At 38.5% G+C, this 17911-nt stretch overlaps 1 protein-coding gene and 1 long non-coding RNA gene across 4 annotated transcripts in view; both read left to right on the top strand.

Annotated features, from left to right (window-relative positions):
- Positions 1-34: 34 nt before the first annotated feature.
- The window catches only part of EIF2S1 (eukaryotic translation initiation factor 2 subunit alpha), a 22567-nt gene continuing 4690 nt past the window's right edge, over positions 35-17911 (top strand). The window contains exons 1-4 of one of the 3 annotated variants that reach the window (XM_032245847.1): positions 35-251; positions 4797-5038; positions 11828-11907; positions 14373-14524. In XM_032245847.1, coding sequence (XP_032101738.1) covers positions 4798-5038; positions 11828-11907; positions 14373-14524 — 473 coding nt within the window. In that variant the 5' untranslated portion in view covers positions 35-251; position 4797. Of the gene's footprint in view, positions 252-293; positions 530-2286; positions 2341-4796; positions 5039-11827; positions 11908-14372; positions 14525-17911 lie in introns of those variants that run through there. The other 2 variants (XM_032245849.1, XM_032245848.1) reach the window with 2 other exon arrangements.
- Positions 11914-12551, top strand: LOC116528556. Its single transcript, XR_004259086.1, has 2 exons — positions 11914-12034; positions 12065-12551. It is a non-coding gene; the product is annotated as an uncharacterized LOC116528556 (long non-coding RNA).

The raw sequence follows: 17911 nt of genomic DNA, 5'->3' as shown, positions 1-17911 counted from the left end.
CGTACTTTTCAGGTCCTACCACGATCTATATTCGTCCTCGTTCTCGGAGGACCCAGACTCTATGGTTAATGATGAAGAGGGCCTCTATTCGTTTAGCGCTTGCGCAGTGCAAGGAGAGTTCGCATGCGCAGTGTGGGTGAGCGAAGCGCACGCTGAGGATCGGCAGCCGGTGCGGGAGCAGCAAGCCTGGTCTTTTCTGATTGAAGGAGGCGGCGCTGGGTTCCCGTGCGGGAAACACACACATACCTCAGGTGACTAATCCCAAGCTCGGTTTCTCCAAGAACTCACTTTGGTTTGTGTCCAGTGACATGGGTGTTCGAGAGCGGGTAGGCCCCGGGCTAACACCTCCCTTTCCCGTCCCTGCGCGGGAAGTGGCTGGACAGCACCGCTGCCACCCGCGCTGTCGTGGGCCTCCTCGCCGGCTCCGTGTCGGTCATCCTGTGTTCCAGAGGCATCGTTGTTGGAGGAGAGGAATCTCGTGAAGGAAAGTGGGCCGAGTGGATTATACAGCCTCTACAATATGCCGAAAGTGAGAATGCCGTGATGATGGGGCGGCCTCGGGAGAACTCTGTGACACCCTAACTTTTACCCCCAGCTCAGGACGCTGAGCACTTTGCTTTTTCCGGGCCAGAGAATTCCATCTTTTCTTCTGCCCCAACAGTTCTACCAAAATTTCCCCTGCTTCCCGGTGGAAACCAAGTCGGACTCTAACCTGAGAAACCTGTGGGATGGGCACCGTGTTGGAAAGAGCTGGGTCCGAGTAGTTTTTCATCTGATAAATTCAATGAGTCACCCCTTGAATCAAAATTAAATGAGACTATTGGGTTTATTACTGTTACTATCAGTTTGTCGATTTTTGGCGACAGTGAGAATAGAACTGGGTTAAGCATAGGCTGGGTTAACTATGTTAGTTAAGCATAACTAAAAGTCTAAGATAAGCAAATATTTTCGGATTAAATGCAGTCATCCTGAGATCTCTTTATCCTTAAAACTAAGGCTATTTTAATTTTTATTAAGCAAAACACATGATTTCTTGGAAAAAAGGTATAGCACAGAAATATTTATTTTCTGTCAATTGAGTTGTTAGTCAAGGAAAATTCTTCTCTGTGTCAATAGTTTGGGGATGACTTTAGTGAGAATAGGCAGAACTTTGCTGCCTATTCTCAGTTCATCTGGTGCCAAATGACAGCAATTCTCAAAAGATGTAGTTGTCTCATGCACAGTAATGTTTGTATAGACTTGGTGATATTTTCTTTTTCAACTATAATGATGAAATAAAAGCTTTATTTATGTAGCACTCCTATACCAAGAACTAACATTCAGAGAGCATTCCTAATCCGTGTTTGATCCAAATTAGAATTATCACTAGAGTTGTCCCCATCACATATTTTGGAAAGGAATGTGAACTTCTATATCCATTATGGCAATTTGACCATGCAGTGAGAAGTCCTACCTACTATTTGTCCTGCAAAATAACTGACGATGCAGGGTATTTGAAATTAACCTGGAGTTTGGTTGATGTATTTTGAAAGGTGGCTGATACTTTTTACATCAGAACACATAAGAGTATTATAGTGTGCTGTGATATTGAGGTTAACGACATTCTTGAGCTCCTGCTCTAGTGCTTGTTAAGCATTTGTCCTTAAGGAAGTATTATAATTTAGTGTTTATGTTCCTCCTTTTCCTGTTCATTGCTTCACTGTGCTCCTTTCATAGTACTTTATATTGTAATTATTTGTTTGCTAGTTTGTTTCCCACTCTGCCTTTAATTACTTAGATAAGAGTCTTTTTTTCTCTCTTTCATAGAGACAGAGTCTCTGTTGCCCATGCTGGAGTGCAGTGGCACGATCTCAGCTCACTGCAGTCTCCGCCTCTGGGTTCGAGGGATTCTCCTGCCTCAGCAACCAAGTAGTGGGATTACAGGTGCCCACCACCACACCCGGCTAATTTTTGTATTTTTAGTAGAAATGGGGTTTCACCATGTTGACCAGGCTGGTCTGGAACTCCTGGCCTCAAGTGATCCACCCACCTGGGCCTCCCAAAGTGCTGGGATTACAGGTGTGAGCCACCATGCCATGCCTGGTAAGAGTCTTTCTTGTTGTATCATTAGTGTTTAGTGTGTAATAGATACTGAAAAATAAAAAAAATTAACAAATTATATTACAAAATGAAAAACAATGCCTCCTTTGCCTTTTAATATTTTTTGTTTGACTAGCACATTATGGTTTTCAAAATGTTTTTACATATACATGTCATACCCTCAGTAAACCTGTGATGTGCATAGCACAGATAAGAAACTACGGTTCAAAGGAGGTTACCTTTCCCAAGCAGCCACTTCTAGTAAGTACCAGAGCAAGGACTGGAACCCAAGTCTAGAACTGTTCCCCGAGTTTACTGTGTTAATTGCATGACTTGGCACTTCTTGAGGACCAAATAAAATAAGTCAGAATGCTATGAAAAAGATGCAGCTGAATACATACCTAGTGTGACTTTGATATTCCTGAATGATTTTTTTAAGTCAAAAAAAATTTTTTTAAGTTAAAGTTCTTAGCATTTCATTGGGCAATATGTTCAAAATTTATCAACCAATATGTGGTTTTCATTGTACGGATTATTTTTGTACTTACTCAACTACTTGGTGTCTTTACTATGAATAACATACTATCAACAGTATTCCTTTACTTACCCTTTATGTTGCAAAGAGACTTGGGCCTCCTGAAGAAACAGTATTCATAGTTATATCCCTTCAGGATTCTTTTACATGATTGCCTCAGGCTGGAGTGCAGTGGCCTGACCTTGGCTCACTGCAACCTGTTTCTCAGGTTCAAGTGATTGTTCTGCTTTAGCCTCCCGAGTAGCTGGGATTACAGGCATGTACCACCACACCCAGCTAATTTTGTATTTTTAGTAGAGACGGGTTTCTCCATGTTGGCCAGGCTGGTCTTGAACTCCTGACCTGAGGTGATCCTCCCACCTCAGCTTCCCAAAGTGCTGGGATTACAGGCCTGAGCCACCATACCTGGCTTACCTATGTTCTTTAACCATCAAATTAAGCTTTGCTTCCCCCAAAAGCATCAACTTTACTATTTGGAGAAACTTGGTAAGTAAATGTGGTTTTCATCTGTTAAATGTCTTAAAACTGTTCCACACATTTCTGTAACATAGTTTATTTTGATGCCCGATTTGAAACTTTTTTTAGCTCTCAAATTTGAGAACTTTACATACACATACTCAACAACAGGTTCCCCACCATCCCCACCCCCACCACCGAAAAGCCCTGTTTAAAAATGAAACAACCAGTCAGCTGTTTCTTGGCAGTTAATTCTGGCCATTGAATGTCTACTTCTTTTTATTTGCTAAATCCCTGTTTTGTAGGGATTTTGTATTCTCTACAAAGAAATACATCTCTGCTACTGTGATTAATATGCTGCTTTTTGTTGGCAAACAGATGAGTACTAATAGTTTGCACTTACTGGTGGTGTGTGCTCTAGCACTGAATATATATGTTGCTCCTTTTTAAGTAAAATGTTTCTAATCATATTTATGAATAGTTTTGAGAGAATACAGTCTGATTTATAAGAGCACAGACTGGATCTAAACTTCATGGATTCAAATCCTGACTCACCACCTGTTAGCAGTATGTGAAAGAACAAGCAACTTAACCTGTGCTTCCCTTTTTTAGTCTATAAAATGGGAAAACTAGGGGAAGAGTTGTACCACAAGGAGATAGGCAGTGGCCAGTTCATGTAGGATTCTGTAGGTAGTGAAAACGTACAAAAGTCAGTAGGAAGCTACTGGGAAGATACATGCAGGTGCCAATTAATAAGTTATTAAATGAGTTTTCACAAGTTTTCCTTAGGCCTTTAAGTTCTGTTACTACCTTTCTTCTGAGCATTGACAACAGTTAAGGTTGACAGAAAAACATGAAAATCATCAGCCATGATTAATTTGAGAGCTTCCTTTTTAAAATACGCTTCTACCCATGTTACAATTTCACGCTTGAGGATCTTGGAAAAAGAAGTGCGGAAAGTAGGTTGGGTGGATCAAAGGGAATAATTATAAATATCTTTAATGCTTAGAGATTAAGAGAAACTTTAACGTTGTGGTAATGGAGATTAAAGCTTTTCTCAAGATTAGGTACACCTATTCAACAAAAGTAAGGAATATTTGTGAGTAATGGGGATAGGAGAAGCTAGACGTTGTGAATTAAAGGAAAAAATTGTTAAAGGAGGATGCATTTTAGTTTGTGATTAAAATTTTTTAATTTTTTTGTTGCTTTGACATGTGACACTAATCTTGGCTATAATAAATGCTAGAATATATCATTTGGTATATTGGTTAGGATTTGGGTAGAAAATTCTTTCCTTTATATAGTGAGTGGTAGCATATATAATCTTTGCTAACTTGGGCAAAGAGTAGCTTTCGTTTTGCTGATTAGTTATAATAGTGATGCTTCCCATCATTTGATATACCTTAAAGTAGTATTTTACTCTTGAGTTATTCCTTTAATCCTTAGGTCTTGGAGTACTTTATAGATGGTCATTATTTTTTATGATTCCTCTGAACCTAATGGCAGAGAATCACCGAAGCATTACAAAAACGTTGAGTGAAATAAAGATTAAAGCTTGGTTCCTGAACATCATCTGTTTTCTGGTACCACTTAAGAAGTTTCAAGGGTTGAGAAGACTAATATTTTTTTTTCATCTTTTCTTTTAGTGGCAGGAAGTAGAAAGTTGATTTTTCTTAAATTTTCACCTTAACTGAACACTTATTTAATTCTTTTGTTTAAATTGCAGAATGCCGGGTCTAAGTTGTAGATTTTACCAACACAAATTTCCTGAGGTGGAAGATGTAGTGATGGTGAATGTAAGATCCATTGCTGAAATGGGTGCTTATGTCAGCTTGCTGGAATACAACAACATTGAAGGCATGATTCTTCTTAGTGAATTATCCAGAAGGCGTATCCGTTCTATAAACAAACTCATCCGAATTGGCAGGAATGAGTGTGTGGTTGTCATTAGGGTGGACAAAGAAAAAGGTAAGTGAGAAAAATATCTGTAGTGTAAATTTCTGATTTAAAATGGTTTATTTAAAAATACATTTTTTGTAAATTGTACGTTGCAGCTTAAAAAAAAAAAACTCGTTTTCTGCTTAAACTCTTTTACATACAAAGTTGTTAGAAAAGGATGCCAATTAGCTGTTTAAGCAAGATCTCTTAAGTTAGTAGTTTAATTAGTACATCCTAGGGTTTTATGGATCAAATAACTTGAATTTTATTTCTAGTGTTTATGAGGATCTTGGTAATTGACTCATAGTAACCAAACATGAAAGAGATAAGTAAACCAGAGTGCTAGTTCATTTACATTGGTAGGCCTGAATATGTTGGATGCCTTTTTCTTTATTTAAAGCTAAAATAGTGGTGAGATCATTGAGTAAGCATGAAAATGGGGCAAATGGGTTTTAGAATCTTTACATAAGCTTTGAAAAAGCAGTATACTATGTGTGTACATGCACACCTGAAATCCAGTATTGTATATCTCACTGGTAATTAGAATGTTTGTGTCTCCCAGATACTGTGGTATCTTTCAGACAGTGTTGGATAACTATTCGTTTTTTACTTACTGGATGCTTTTTCTGGGCCTCATGTAAATCATCACCTTAGTGAATACTGTTTTTTTTAAACATGGTGTGCAATACCATTAAGTGGGTTTTAGTTTCAGCCATCTTACTGTAATTTGTTAGTTATTAGTTTTAGGCCATTAGTTTCAGGCCATGCCTGAAAGTTCAGTGTCACCTTGATTGAACTTATCCTTCTGAATCTCCTCAGCCATCTAGTTTACTGATGCTTTCTCACTTCTACAAGTGATTAATTTTATACATACTGACATTTAAATGTTTTTGATTATAGCCTTAGATGATACATAGACTTTGAGGATGTCTTATGCCTTAGGTAGTGACTACTACTTTGAGACTATTTGTTAAACTTATGTAAGTCTTCACATCACTGCCCTAGTAGTACCTAAAATATTATCTAATCTTGTACTTCCTATTTTTTTTTTTAAGAGTTGGGATCTTGCTCCGTCACCCAGGCCGCAGTGTAGTGCTGTGATCGTAGGTTGCTGCAGCTTTGAGCTCCTAGATTCAAGTGTTCCTCAAGTAGTCCTCCCAAATTGCTAGAACTACAGGCATGTGCCACCATGCCCAGCTAATTTAAAAAAAAAAAACTTTTTTGTGGAGGGGGGGGTGGTCTCTCTATGTTGAGACAGGCTAATCTTGCTCAAGCAATCCAGTTCAAGATTAGCCTCGCAAAGCAGGCCAAAACTGTGCTCAGCCTTCTTTTTCTATTGTATAAAATATATACTAAAGGAGAAATCAAATATGTTTTTAGTTGCAATCAGAAAAAATATGGAAAGGCATACTTCCTTATGTATAGTAGATACATGTAAAGATACTTCCATTTGTTTGTATGGCATTAACTAAAACCAGGAAATGACCAAAATAGGGACTGGTTAAATAAATCAGGACAAATGCATGCAATGCAATTTTATGCAGAATGAGATCTGAATATTCTCATCTAGGAAGATCTCCAGGATAGGATAAGAAAAAAAGCAAAGTGCAAAAGAGCCTACAAAGAGGATTCATTTTGATACTAGAGAATTAGATCCTACTAGACAAGCCTTTTGACATACCTGCTATAAACCCTGAACAAGCATGAAAAATAACTACTACCTAAAGATAATGAGGAGCAGCCAAAAGCAGGCCAAAATTGAAGGTGAGTCAACACTTAGAAGAAAGGATATGTTTTCTGTTTTATGCTTAGTACATGCTAAAGACAGCTTCAAGCTGGGCAGCTAAGGTTCTAGCGGAAAACTTAACAGTCTTACTGGCTTTAGAATTGGAGGCGAGAGTTCTAGATAACCATAGTAGATGGAAGCTGGTGGTGGTTGTGGTGAGCATTAGAGAAAGGAGGCAAAGGGAGAACCCCTAAGTCTGTATGTAGATTCTGCCCAAATCTCTGGCTTATCCCTGAACTACTGATACACAGGATGAACTCCAAGTAGCCCAATAGGGAAAAAAATCTGAACAGATTTCAGTTACTTACCATCTAGGGAGACAGAACTTATAAGTTCAGATATTGACTACCTTCTAAAACAAAAAATCTGTTTTTGTAAGAGGAACATATGGGAATCCAGAGTCTTTGCCACAGGTCCAGGATGCAATGCAAAATTGCTAACCATACGAATAAATGGGAAAATATGACCCATACAGAAGAGAAAAGTAACCAGTGGAGACTTACCCAGAGATGATCCAGGTGTTGGGACTACCAGACATGGATTTTAAGGCAGACATTATAACTGCTCAAGCACATTAGGGAAATATGCTTGTAAGAAACGAACAAAGTAAAATCTCAGAGAATTTAGAAACTTTCACAAAGAACCATAGTCAAGTGTCCTTTAATGACAAGAATACATTCTGAGATAATGTATCATTAGGCAATTTTGTTGTGTAAGCTTCATAGAGCATACTTAACACAAACCTAGATGTATAGCCTACTACACACCTAGGCTATATGGTATAGCCCATTACTCCTAAGCTACAAACCTGTACAGCCTGTTACTGTATTGAATACTGTTGACAGTTGACACAATGGTATTTGTGTACCTAAACAGAAAGAGCATGGTAAAAATAGAGTAGACAAGATAAAAAATGGTGTACCTATATAGGGCACGTACCATGAATAGAGCTTGCAGAATTGGAAGTTGTTCTGGGTTAGTCAGTGAGTGGTGAGTAGATGTGAAGGACTAGGACATTACACTATTGTAGACTTTAGAAACATTCTACAGTTGGCCGGGCGCAGTGACTCATGCCTATAATCCCAGCACTTTGGGAGGCCGAGGCCAGCAGATGACGAGATTAGGAGTTTGAGACCAGCCTGACCAACATGGTGAAGCCTCATCTCTACTGAAAACACAAAAATTAGCTGGGCGTAGTGACACCTCACCTATAATGTCAGCTATTCAGGAGACTGAGGCAGGAGAATCATACAAACCTGGGAGGCAGAGGTTGCACTGAGCCAAGATCGTACACTGCATTCCAGCCTAGTCGTAAAAACTAAATGTGCTGGCCTGGCACGGTGGCTCACGCCTGTAATCCCAGCACTTTGGGAGGCCGAGGCGGGTGGATCACAAGGTCAAGAGATCGAGACCATCCTGGTCAACATGGTGAAACCCTGTCTCTACTAAAACTACAAAAAATTAGCTGGGCATGGTGGCGTGTGCCTGTAATCCCAGCTACTCAGGAGGCTGAGGCAGGAGAATTGCCTGAACCTAGGAGGTGGTGGTTGCGGTGAGCCGAGATCGCGCCATTGCACTCCAGCCTGGGTAACAAGAGCGAAACTCCGTCTCAAAAAAAAAAAAAAAAAAAACCTAAATGTGCTACATCACTAGGCAATAGGAATTTTGCAACTCCATTATAGTCGTATGGAACCACCATTGTATATGGAGTTCAGTGTTGACTAAAATATCATTATGCAGGGCCCAACTAAATACAAATTCTAAGGCCGGGTGCAGTGGCTTATGCTTGTAATCCCAGCACTTTGGGAGGCCGAGGCAGGCAGACACCTGAGATCAGGAGTTCAAGACCAACCTGGCTGACATGGCAAAACCCTGCCTCTATCAAAAATACAAAAATTAGCTAGGCGTGGTGGCATGTGTCTGTAATCCCAGCTACTTGGGAGGCTGAGGCAGCAGAATTTCTTGCACCTGGAAGGCCGGAGGTTGCAGTGAGCCAAGATGGCGCCTCTGTATTTCAGCTTGGGCAACAGAATAAGACTGTCTCAAATATATATATATAAATTCTAGAAAGAGGAGAGAACAGAAAATAGATTTGATTAAATAATGGCTAAAAGTTTCCCTTATTTGTTGGGGGGAAAAAAATTTACAAATTGAAGATGCTCCACAGCTCTTAAGCAGGATAAATGCTATTAAGATCATACCCAGGCATGTCAAACTGTTAATACTAAAGAAAAAAGGTAAAGAAAAATATTGAAAATAGCCCAAGGAAAAAGACATACTACCTGCAGAATAACAGTGATACAAATTACTATGGTGTTCATACTGAAAATAATGGAGGCCAGAGCATTGAGTGATATCTTTAAAGCACTCAAACCAGAATTATGCATCTAAAGGTAATATTCAACAATAAAGGTCAAAATTAAGACTTTCTAGATAAATAGAAACTAAAGACATGGCCCGGCCTGGTGGCTCACACCTATAATCCCAACACTTTGGGAGGCTGAGGTGGACACGTTCCCTGAACTCACAAGTTCAAAACCAGCTGGGACAACATGGCAAAACCTCGTCTCTAACAAAAAATACAAAAATTAGCTGGATGTGGTGGTGCTCACAGTAGTCCTAGCTACTCAGGAAGCTGAGGTAGGAGAAAGGCTTGAGCCCAGGAGGTGGAGGCTGCAGTGAACTGAGATCGCACCACTGCACTCTAGCCTGGGCAGTAGAACCAGACATTGTCTCCAAAACAAAAAAAGGTGGCGGGGGCGGTGAAATTAGTTAGTTCTTTAGGCTGAAGAGATGTGATGACCTGAAATGGAAAATACCCAGGTAAATATAAAAGACATTTTTGCCCTTCTTAGTTTCTTTAAATATATTTAACTGTCTCATTTGAGCCCGTGGAATTGTAAGGTGTACAGTATTATAATCTGAAAAATACAGTGTTACACAGTATTGTAATCTTACGGCACTACTGCTATACATGCAGTCCATTGTTGACTGAAATGTTACGCAGTTCATGACTAATTTTATGAGGCCATCATAACCCTGATAAGAAAACCCGACAAAGTCATGTTTTTTTAAAACAAATTACTGACCCAATTTGTGATTAGCATAGGTAAAACAATTCATAATAAAATATGTTTTTCAAATCCAACAATGTATAAAAAGGATAATAAAGCATGACCAAGTGGAGTGTATGGAATGCCATTTTGGTTTAACAGTTATAACTTTATGTTGGCTGGGCATGGTGGCTCATGCCTGTAATCTCAGCGCTTTGGGAGGCCCAGGTGGGAGGATCACTTGAGCCCAGGAGTTCAAGACCAGCCTGGGCAACATAGCAGGACCCCCACCTCTTTTTATTAAAAAAAAAAATTCTTTTTTATTAATGTGTGCGTTTATATGATCAGTTAACAAAAGTACAAAGGCAGCTGATCAAAGAAAAAAATTATCTTTTTAGCAAATAGTGCTGAGACAACTGGATATCCATATGTAAAAAAGGACCTCAATTCAGACACCACCTTATACAAAAGTTAAAATGAATCAGAGATGTAAAAGTCAAATCTAAACTTTGAAATACCTCTAGAAGAAAACATAGGAGTAAATATTTGGTCTTGGATCAGGCAAAGATTTCTTAGGTAACAGTTCTAACTGCTCCACATGGGAATGTAAAGTGCCACATTCATTTTGGGAAACAGTTTGGCAGTTAAAATGAACATATACTTAATATATAACCCAGCTGTGCCATTTTTAGGAAAATGTATGTTCACAAAAAAGCTTGTACCCAGTTTTTAGTGGCGTCGGGGCGATAGAACTTGATTTTGGTGATGTTTAAATGACTGTATTCTTTTTATAAAACGCAAAGAATTTAATACTGAAAGTGGTGAATTTTAGTGTATGCAAGTCATACCATTTTAATGAAAAAGAATGCTCAGAATGTGAAATAAATTCAGTGTATGTGAACAGAGTATAGGAGGAAAACTGTAACCATTTTAATAGATGTGAAACAGCATTTGACAAAATTTATCCCCCATTCATAATAAAATGTCGGCAAATAAGAACTAGAACAGAATTTTCTAATCTGATAAAGAGTGTCTAGAAAAAAGCCACAGACATGCTGTCCTCCGTTATTGAGAACAAGACATTCACTCTCATCACTGTTACTCAGCATTGTGCTAGAAGTCATTGCCAGGCACAGGTTAGTGGCTTTCAGCCATTTTTTGGCTATTTGACGTTGACAAGTTAGTTAACCTCTCTTGGGTTTTACTTTCTTCGCGTTAAAACAAAGAAAGAGTGGAGGGCTGTGAGAAAGAGGATGATAATCTATGCAGGATTGTTGTGAGGGTTCAGTGAGATGTTTAAGCACCTAACATAGTTGCTTGGATATGGTAGTCACGTGGTAGATGAGATAGTTTTAATTTGTTCTCTGTGTACGTGTCTCTTCTGTGAGAATAGCCTCTTTCCTTAAAATGAACATCTTAGTGAATTCCTATTCTGCAGAAGGAAAAGGAAGAAACAGGAAAGATAGGCATTTGACTAGCTTTCATTTGGATAATTGAAAATTATTCTCACCAATAAGGTAATGAAGAATATATAATTACCTGATAAAAATTTATTTCTGAAAACAATTCAAAATTTCTCATCATTGTACAGATTGAGAATACCTTATCCCCTAATCCAAAATGGTCCAAAATCTTAGACTTTTTGAGCATCAACATGATGCTCAAAGGAAATGCTCATTGGAGCATTTAAGATTTTTCAGATTAGGGATGCTCTAACTAGTAAATACAATGCAAATATTCCAAAATTTTTTGGAATATTGCAAATATTCTAAAATCTGAAATCCAAAACACTACTGGTCCCAAGCATTTCTGATGGGGAATACTCAGCCTGTACTACTTATGCAGTGTTCTGTTGACAGGATTTTAATAGGGAATAATTGTAAGTATGCCAGTTGAACACTTAATTTGGTCTTAAGAACTAATTACAGTAGTATGTTGGCACCTAGACAGAGATAATTTTTTCAAAATTTTTTTGTACAGGATATATAGATTTGTCAAAAAGAAGAGTTTCTCCAGAGGAAGCAATCAAATGTGAAGACAAATTCACAAAATCCAAAACTGTAAGTCGTTCTTTGAGTCAAATTAGTTCACTATCTATGTGTTTAATAAATAATTTGAAATTTTCATTTCAAAAGAGTATGACTACGATAGGTTTTTTTTTTAATCTCATAGTGCTACTACCTTAAAGTGATCTTATGATCTTATGATCACTTTAAGGTAGTGATATTATGATCTAATATTCTCAAATCAGTACTAGAAGTGTTTTGAAGCCATCTTAGGTTAAATCAACTGTGGGTGACTTCAGCTGGTTTGACTTGCTTCCAATTGGACTGCCTCATAAAATACAGTGGGTTTTTTTTGTTTGTTTAAATAGAAATGAGGTATTGCTGTTTTGTCCAGGTTGGTCTCAAACCCTGGGCCTCAAGTGATCCTCGAGCCTCAGCCCCCCAAAGTGCTGGAATTATAGAAGTGAGCCAGTGCACTTAGCCAAAATATAGTTCTTGATTTTTCAACCCTGTGGGGATAAGGATAACAGAGATAACCAGCTGTTGTGTGTTAAGAATGAAAAAGGGGGCCGGGCGCTGTAGCTCAGGCCTATAATCCCAGCACTTTGGGAGGCTGAGGCGGGTGGATCACGAGGTCAAGAGATTGAGACCATCCTGGTCAACATGGTGAAACCCCGTCTCTACTAAAAATACAAAAATTAGCTGGGCATGGTGGCGCACGCCTGTAGTCCCAGCTACTCGGGAGGCTGAGGTATGAGAATTGCTTGAACCCAGGAGGCGGAGGTTGCGGTGAGCCGAAATCGCGCCATTACACTCCAGCCTGGGTAACGAGCAAAACTCCATCCCAAAAAAAAAAAAAAAAAAAATGAAAAAGGGTTTGTGAAATGTCTGTGAATCCAGGAAAGCAAGGCAGAGAGGCCTGTTACTAGTTTTTTTGTTTTGTTTTGTTTTTCTATTTTTTTCCTCCACTAGCACGTTAGGATTATTCCTTCTTTCTTTTTTTTCTTATTTTTGCTCTTACTTCCTACTTTTGTCATCCACAGTAAGCACTGGTAAATCAAAGATAGCCATTTCATTTCTTCACATTTCTTCTGTCAGTATTTCTCTTTTCTCAGGTCCTATTTAAGTTATCCTTCATTCTCTGCATCCTCACAGGGGTGTGTGTGTGTGTCTCTCTCAAAGGCTTGTCCAGTCTTGCCCAGGCCTATTTAAGTTATCTTTCATTCTCTACATCCTTGGCGTTGGGGTGGGGGGGGGGGGGGGTCGGGTCAAAGTCTTGCCCAGGCTGGAGTACAGTGGCGCAATCTCAGCTTACTTGTAACCACCTCCACCTGGGCTCAAGCGATCCGTTTGGCTCTGCCTCCCAGAGTATTTGAGATTACAGGCGTAAGCCAGTGTTCCCAGCCCATCCTCAGTTCTTAATGGTACTGCTTCTATTGCTTCTATTTTCTTTGCCCTTCTCTGGTGTCTGTTCTTTTCTGCCATGAGTGTTTCTGTCCTCAAGACAAAATATCAAAGAAAAAAGTTTCAATGAAGAGATTTTAAAAATCTTGCTTAATCCCAGTATAAGAAAAAGTAAAGGTCTACAAGCCATTAGTTACCCAAATCTTTTTTTTTTTTTTTTTTTTTTTTTTGTTTGTTTACTGATGTATTTACAGTTATGCAGTGTGGTTTACACATTTGAAAACACTGTTAGTAAAATCTCTTTTTAATAAACTCTAGGACCTTATCACTCAGAATGTTGTCTCTCAATTAAGAGCATTGGCATCACCTGATTCTTTTTTAGAAATACCAACTCTCAGGTCCCACTAACTTTTGAGAAGTAGTTTTCCGGGAAAATTCCATATTTTTTGATAGGATATTGTTAAAATGAGTATGTTAATAGATCTTATCGAGATGTTAAAATGGAAGAGTTATTCAATGTCAGTACCTTTTCTCAATTTTTTTAAATTTTTTAATTTTTTTGTTAATATTTCAAAACATTGAGCAGACTCACTCAATTTTTATGTATAACTCTGATGAAGACCTTTTTAGTACTTTTCCTCTACACCCTATGTTAATTTTAGGAGATAAGAAAAAGTTTGGCAAGTGGGTAAGATTACAACAACAAAAAACTTTCAATCCTGATTCTGCCCTCATGGAGTAATAATAGCAACTTACATTCGTTTAATTGTTTTCCATTTATACTGTGTGGTTTATATATTTGATCTGTACAAGTACTCTCTGTAGTAAGGAAGAGAGATACGAATATTTTCTTTTTCCATAGGAGGAAACAAGTTCAGAGATACTGTTACTGTCAAGACTTGATCTAGGTCTTAGGACCTACATTGTATAGTCTCTACTTTTATACCCACTTGAGTTTATTATGGGAAAGTGAGTATTTCCCTATGGAGAAAGAACTTGTATGGAGATTTTTTATTGTTAAAGAATTATTGTAGTCAAATTTTGTTGTCTACTAAAATGTAAAAATATTTTTTATAGATCTCTTCGAATTGTTGAGCTTTTCGTTTTATTTCTAGGTTTATAGCATTCTTCGACATGTTGCTGAGGTGTTAGAATATACCAAGGATGAGCAGCTGGAAAGCCTATTCCAGAGGACTGCCTGGGTCTTTGATGACAAGTACAAGAGACCCGGATATGGTGCCTATGATGCATTTAAGCATGCAGTCTCGTAAGAATACCTTCTTGATTCTGTTTCTACCTTAATATTACAATTCTTAGCCTGATATTTAACAGCACAGCATCCATGTATAAAATCCTTACTAAATTTAGATTAAAATATTCATATCATAGTTATGTAGATTCACAAACCATATGGTTTATCTCACACTACTCCCTTATACAGTTTCCATTCCCAGTTATTGTCCCAAGTGGCTATAGGGCTAAAGATACAGAGCATATCTCATCGAAAATTATGACTTCTTGTTTTCTCTACCTCTTTTGATTCTCCTTTGACCTTTAGCCCACACCACTTTAGCCAGTCTTCAATGTAGCCTTAGCCTGGCCCTTACTATTATCAGGATTTGCTCTGCAACTAAAATCCTTAATTCACACTTTCTGTTCTTTTGCCCCAGCCTCCTATCCATCTAGCTCCCAGTTGGTCCTACTCTTTGTCATCTTAATTGTGTGTATTAGGCTCTAATTCCAAACCTTTTTTCTCCCTGTCTTTTCACCATTTCCTGCCGTCTCTTTCTTATCCAACATAGGCACACCATGATCCGTCATTTCAACGACTTTCTTGCCATTATCATGAGCTTTTGCCCTGTTTTTCCTTCTGATACATCCAGCCTTGGATTGATGTTCCTGCCTTTTCTGTACTTGTAGTCTGCTGAATGCTGCTAGGAAAAATCACAGTCTTGCAGGTTGGTCCACTGCGTATTCATGGTCTCCAGCCTCAGCTGTTCCACATTCTGTCTGCTCCTGATCAGTTTTTCTTCCCATTTTTATAGTGGCTATTTTAGAGCTTTTCCATGTTCTTCCTCAGGAAACCACTCTACCCCTGTTCCCTGCCTCTTGGCTGGTATGCTCACTACCTGTTTTATTTTATAAAGAAAACAGAACCCATTGCAAAAGAACCACTTTTCCACTATCTCAGCAAACTTACATATCTCCGTCCTGCCTGTCACTTCTTGTGCTGCTGTCACTGGAATTTGTGTCCTCCTTGCTCTCAAACTAATTTTGCCACCTGTACCCAGCTGCTGCTCAGGGATCTCTATCAGTTACTTCTTCTCTTGGGTCACCTTTCTCTTCATTGGTATTGCTCCATCAGCATAAATACCAATACTTATGGTTTCTTCCATTTATACTAAAAAACACACTTCTCAACTTTTCCTGTACTTGCTCTTGTTTCTGTAATATCTCTGGTTTCTTCCATTTATACTAAAAAACACACTTCTCAACTTTTCCTGTACTTTCTTTGGAGGAAACACTGTGTTTTCTGCTTTTAACAGCCACACTTGGCTGTACATGGTGGCTCATGCCTGTAATCCCAGCACTATATGAGACTGAGGTGGAGGATTGCTTGAGGCTGGGAGTTCGAGACCAGCCTGGGCAGCATAGCAAGATCCCACCTCTTCAAAAAAAATTAAAAGTAGCCAGGTATGGTAGCATGTGCCTGTAGTCCCAGGAATTTGTACTTGTTTCAGGCTGAGGCAGGAGGATCACTTGAGTCCAGTGGTTTGAGGTTTCAGTGAGCTGTGATTTATGATTATACCACTGCATTCTAGCATGGATGACAGAGTGAGACCTTGTCTCTTAAAAAAAAAAAGCCAGACTCTTTCAGTCCTCTGTACTTGCTGTCTCTTTACCTCCCACTCCTTCCTAAATGTTAAGAGGTAAAGGGGGAATACAAGAGAATGAGTAGGACCCAGGACTGTTAAGAGTCCCCAGCAAACCAACTCATCTGGGGTTCCAAATCCCTTCAAGTTTATTCTCATGTGACTCATATATATATATATGTGTGTGTGTGTGTGTGGCAGAAAACGTGGGAATAGTAATAATAATAGCTAACATTTATATAATTCTAACAATAGTATAAATGCTGTTATTATCCTTTTTTTTTTACAGTTGAAGAAATTGAAGCTGAGATTAAATAATTTGTTCAAGGTCACACAGCTAACAAATCATAGAGCCAGGCAGTATTCAAACCCATGCATTCTGGCTCCATCCAGAGTTTGTACTAAGCAATTAAGCACCACTTTATATTTCTGTCCTGCAGTCCTCAGTACATTTCTTAACTTGTCTTAACTATCATCGGGCCCAAGTTACCTCTTTAACTTCTAGCTCCAGCATTCCCTCTGTCTCCTAGCCTTGGCATGTGTTATTCCCTTTCCCTTAGCACTCTTTCTTGCTTCATTCATGTAGGGACTGTCCAGATTTAACTAATGCTAGTTCTTTGCATTTTTTAAAATTTCATACAATTTCTGACGTAGTTAGAAACAATGTTTTACCTTTTCACACCTATTTCCCTCACTTGTCAGTGATAACCAGTATTCTGAAATGATTTATATGTCAATATCATTTAGGTTTTTATTGTTTTACTACACATATCTATAATAATTTTTTAATCTAAAATGTAACCTATTGTATCTTTTTTTTTTTTTTCTTTTCTTTTGAGACGGAGTTTTGCTCGTTACCCAGGCTGGAGTGCAATGGCGCGATCTCGGCTCACCGCAACCTCCGCCTCCTGGGTTCAAGCAATTCTCCTGCCTCAGCCTCCTGAGTAGCTGGGATTACAGGCACACGCCACCATGCCCAGCTGAATTTTTGTATTTTTAGTAGAGACGGGGTTTCACCATGTTGACCAGGATGGTCTCGATCTCTTGACCTCGTGATCCACCTGCCTTGGCCTCCCAAAGTGCTGGGATTACAGGCGTGAGCCACCGCGCCCAGCCACCTATTGTATCTTTTTGTTGCTTGCATTTTTACATATAAGGCTGTTATTAACAGGATTCTTCTACATTGATAGTTGTATATCGGATCCATATTAATCTCTATATAGTATTTCATTGTGAGAATATGCTTTATCTGTTCCTCTATTAAGAGTTGTCTAGGTAATTTTTCCCTTTTGTCCCATTTGTCAAACAGTGCTACGATGAATACTGTATATGTCTCTATATGTACTTGTTTGAGAGTTTCTAATGTATATTCCTAGGAGTGAAATTACTAGGTCATAGGATTGATACAGGATTGATTATATATCTTTTAAACTCACTTGGTTTCACCAAATTATTCTTCAGATTGATTCTACAATTTATATTCCCTCTAGCAATTGTATAAGTATTCCTGTTTCTCCTCATCCTTGCCACAATTTGGTATACATCTGATTTTTTTTCTAGTCTAATGAATGCCCAGTAGTATCTTTTGATTTGCATATTCCTGATTATTGGAAGAGTCAACAGTTTTTCATGTTTATTGACCATTTGTATTTCTTCTGCGAAACATATGTTCACCTCATTTGCCCATTTTCTGTTTGTTTGTCATCTTGTTTCTTAGGCATTTATGTTGGTTTGTCTTTTCTTTTTTTTTTTTTTTTTTTTTTTTTTTTTTTTTTTTTTTG

This window comes from Sapajus apella, unplaced genomic scaffold, assembly GCF_009761245.1.
Source record: "Sapajus apella isolate SASKATOON/1434 unplaced genomic scaffold, GSC_monkey_1.0 scaffold59, whole genome shotgun sequence".
NCBI classification, from domain to species: Eukaryota; Metazoa; Chordata; class Mammalia; order Primates; family Cebidae; genus Sapajus; species Sapajus apella.
Note: the sequence above shows the minus strand (reverse complement) of the source record. Positions and strands in the feature narration are given on the sequence as shown.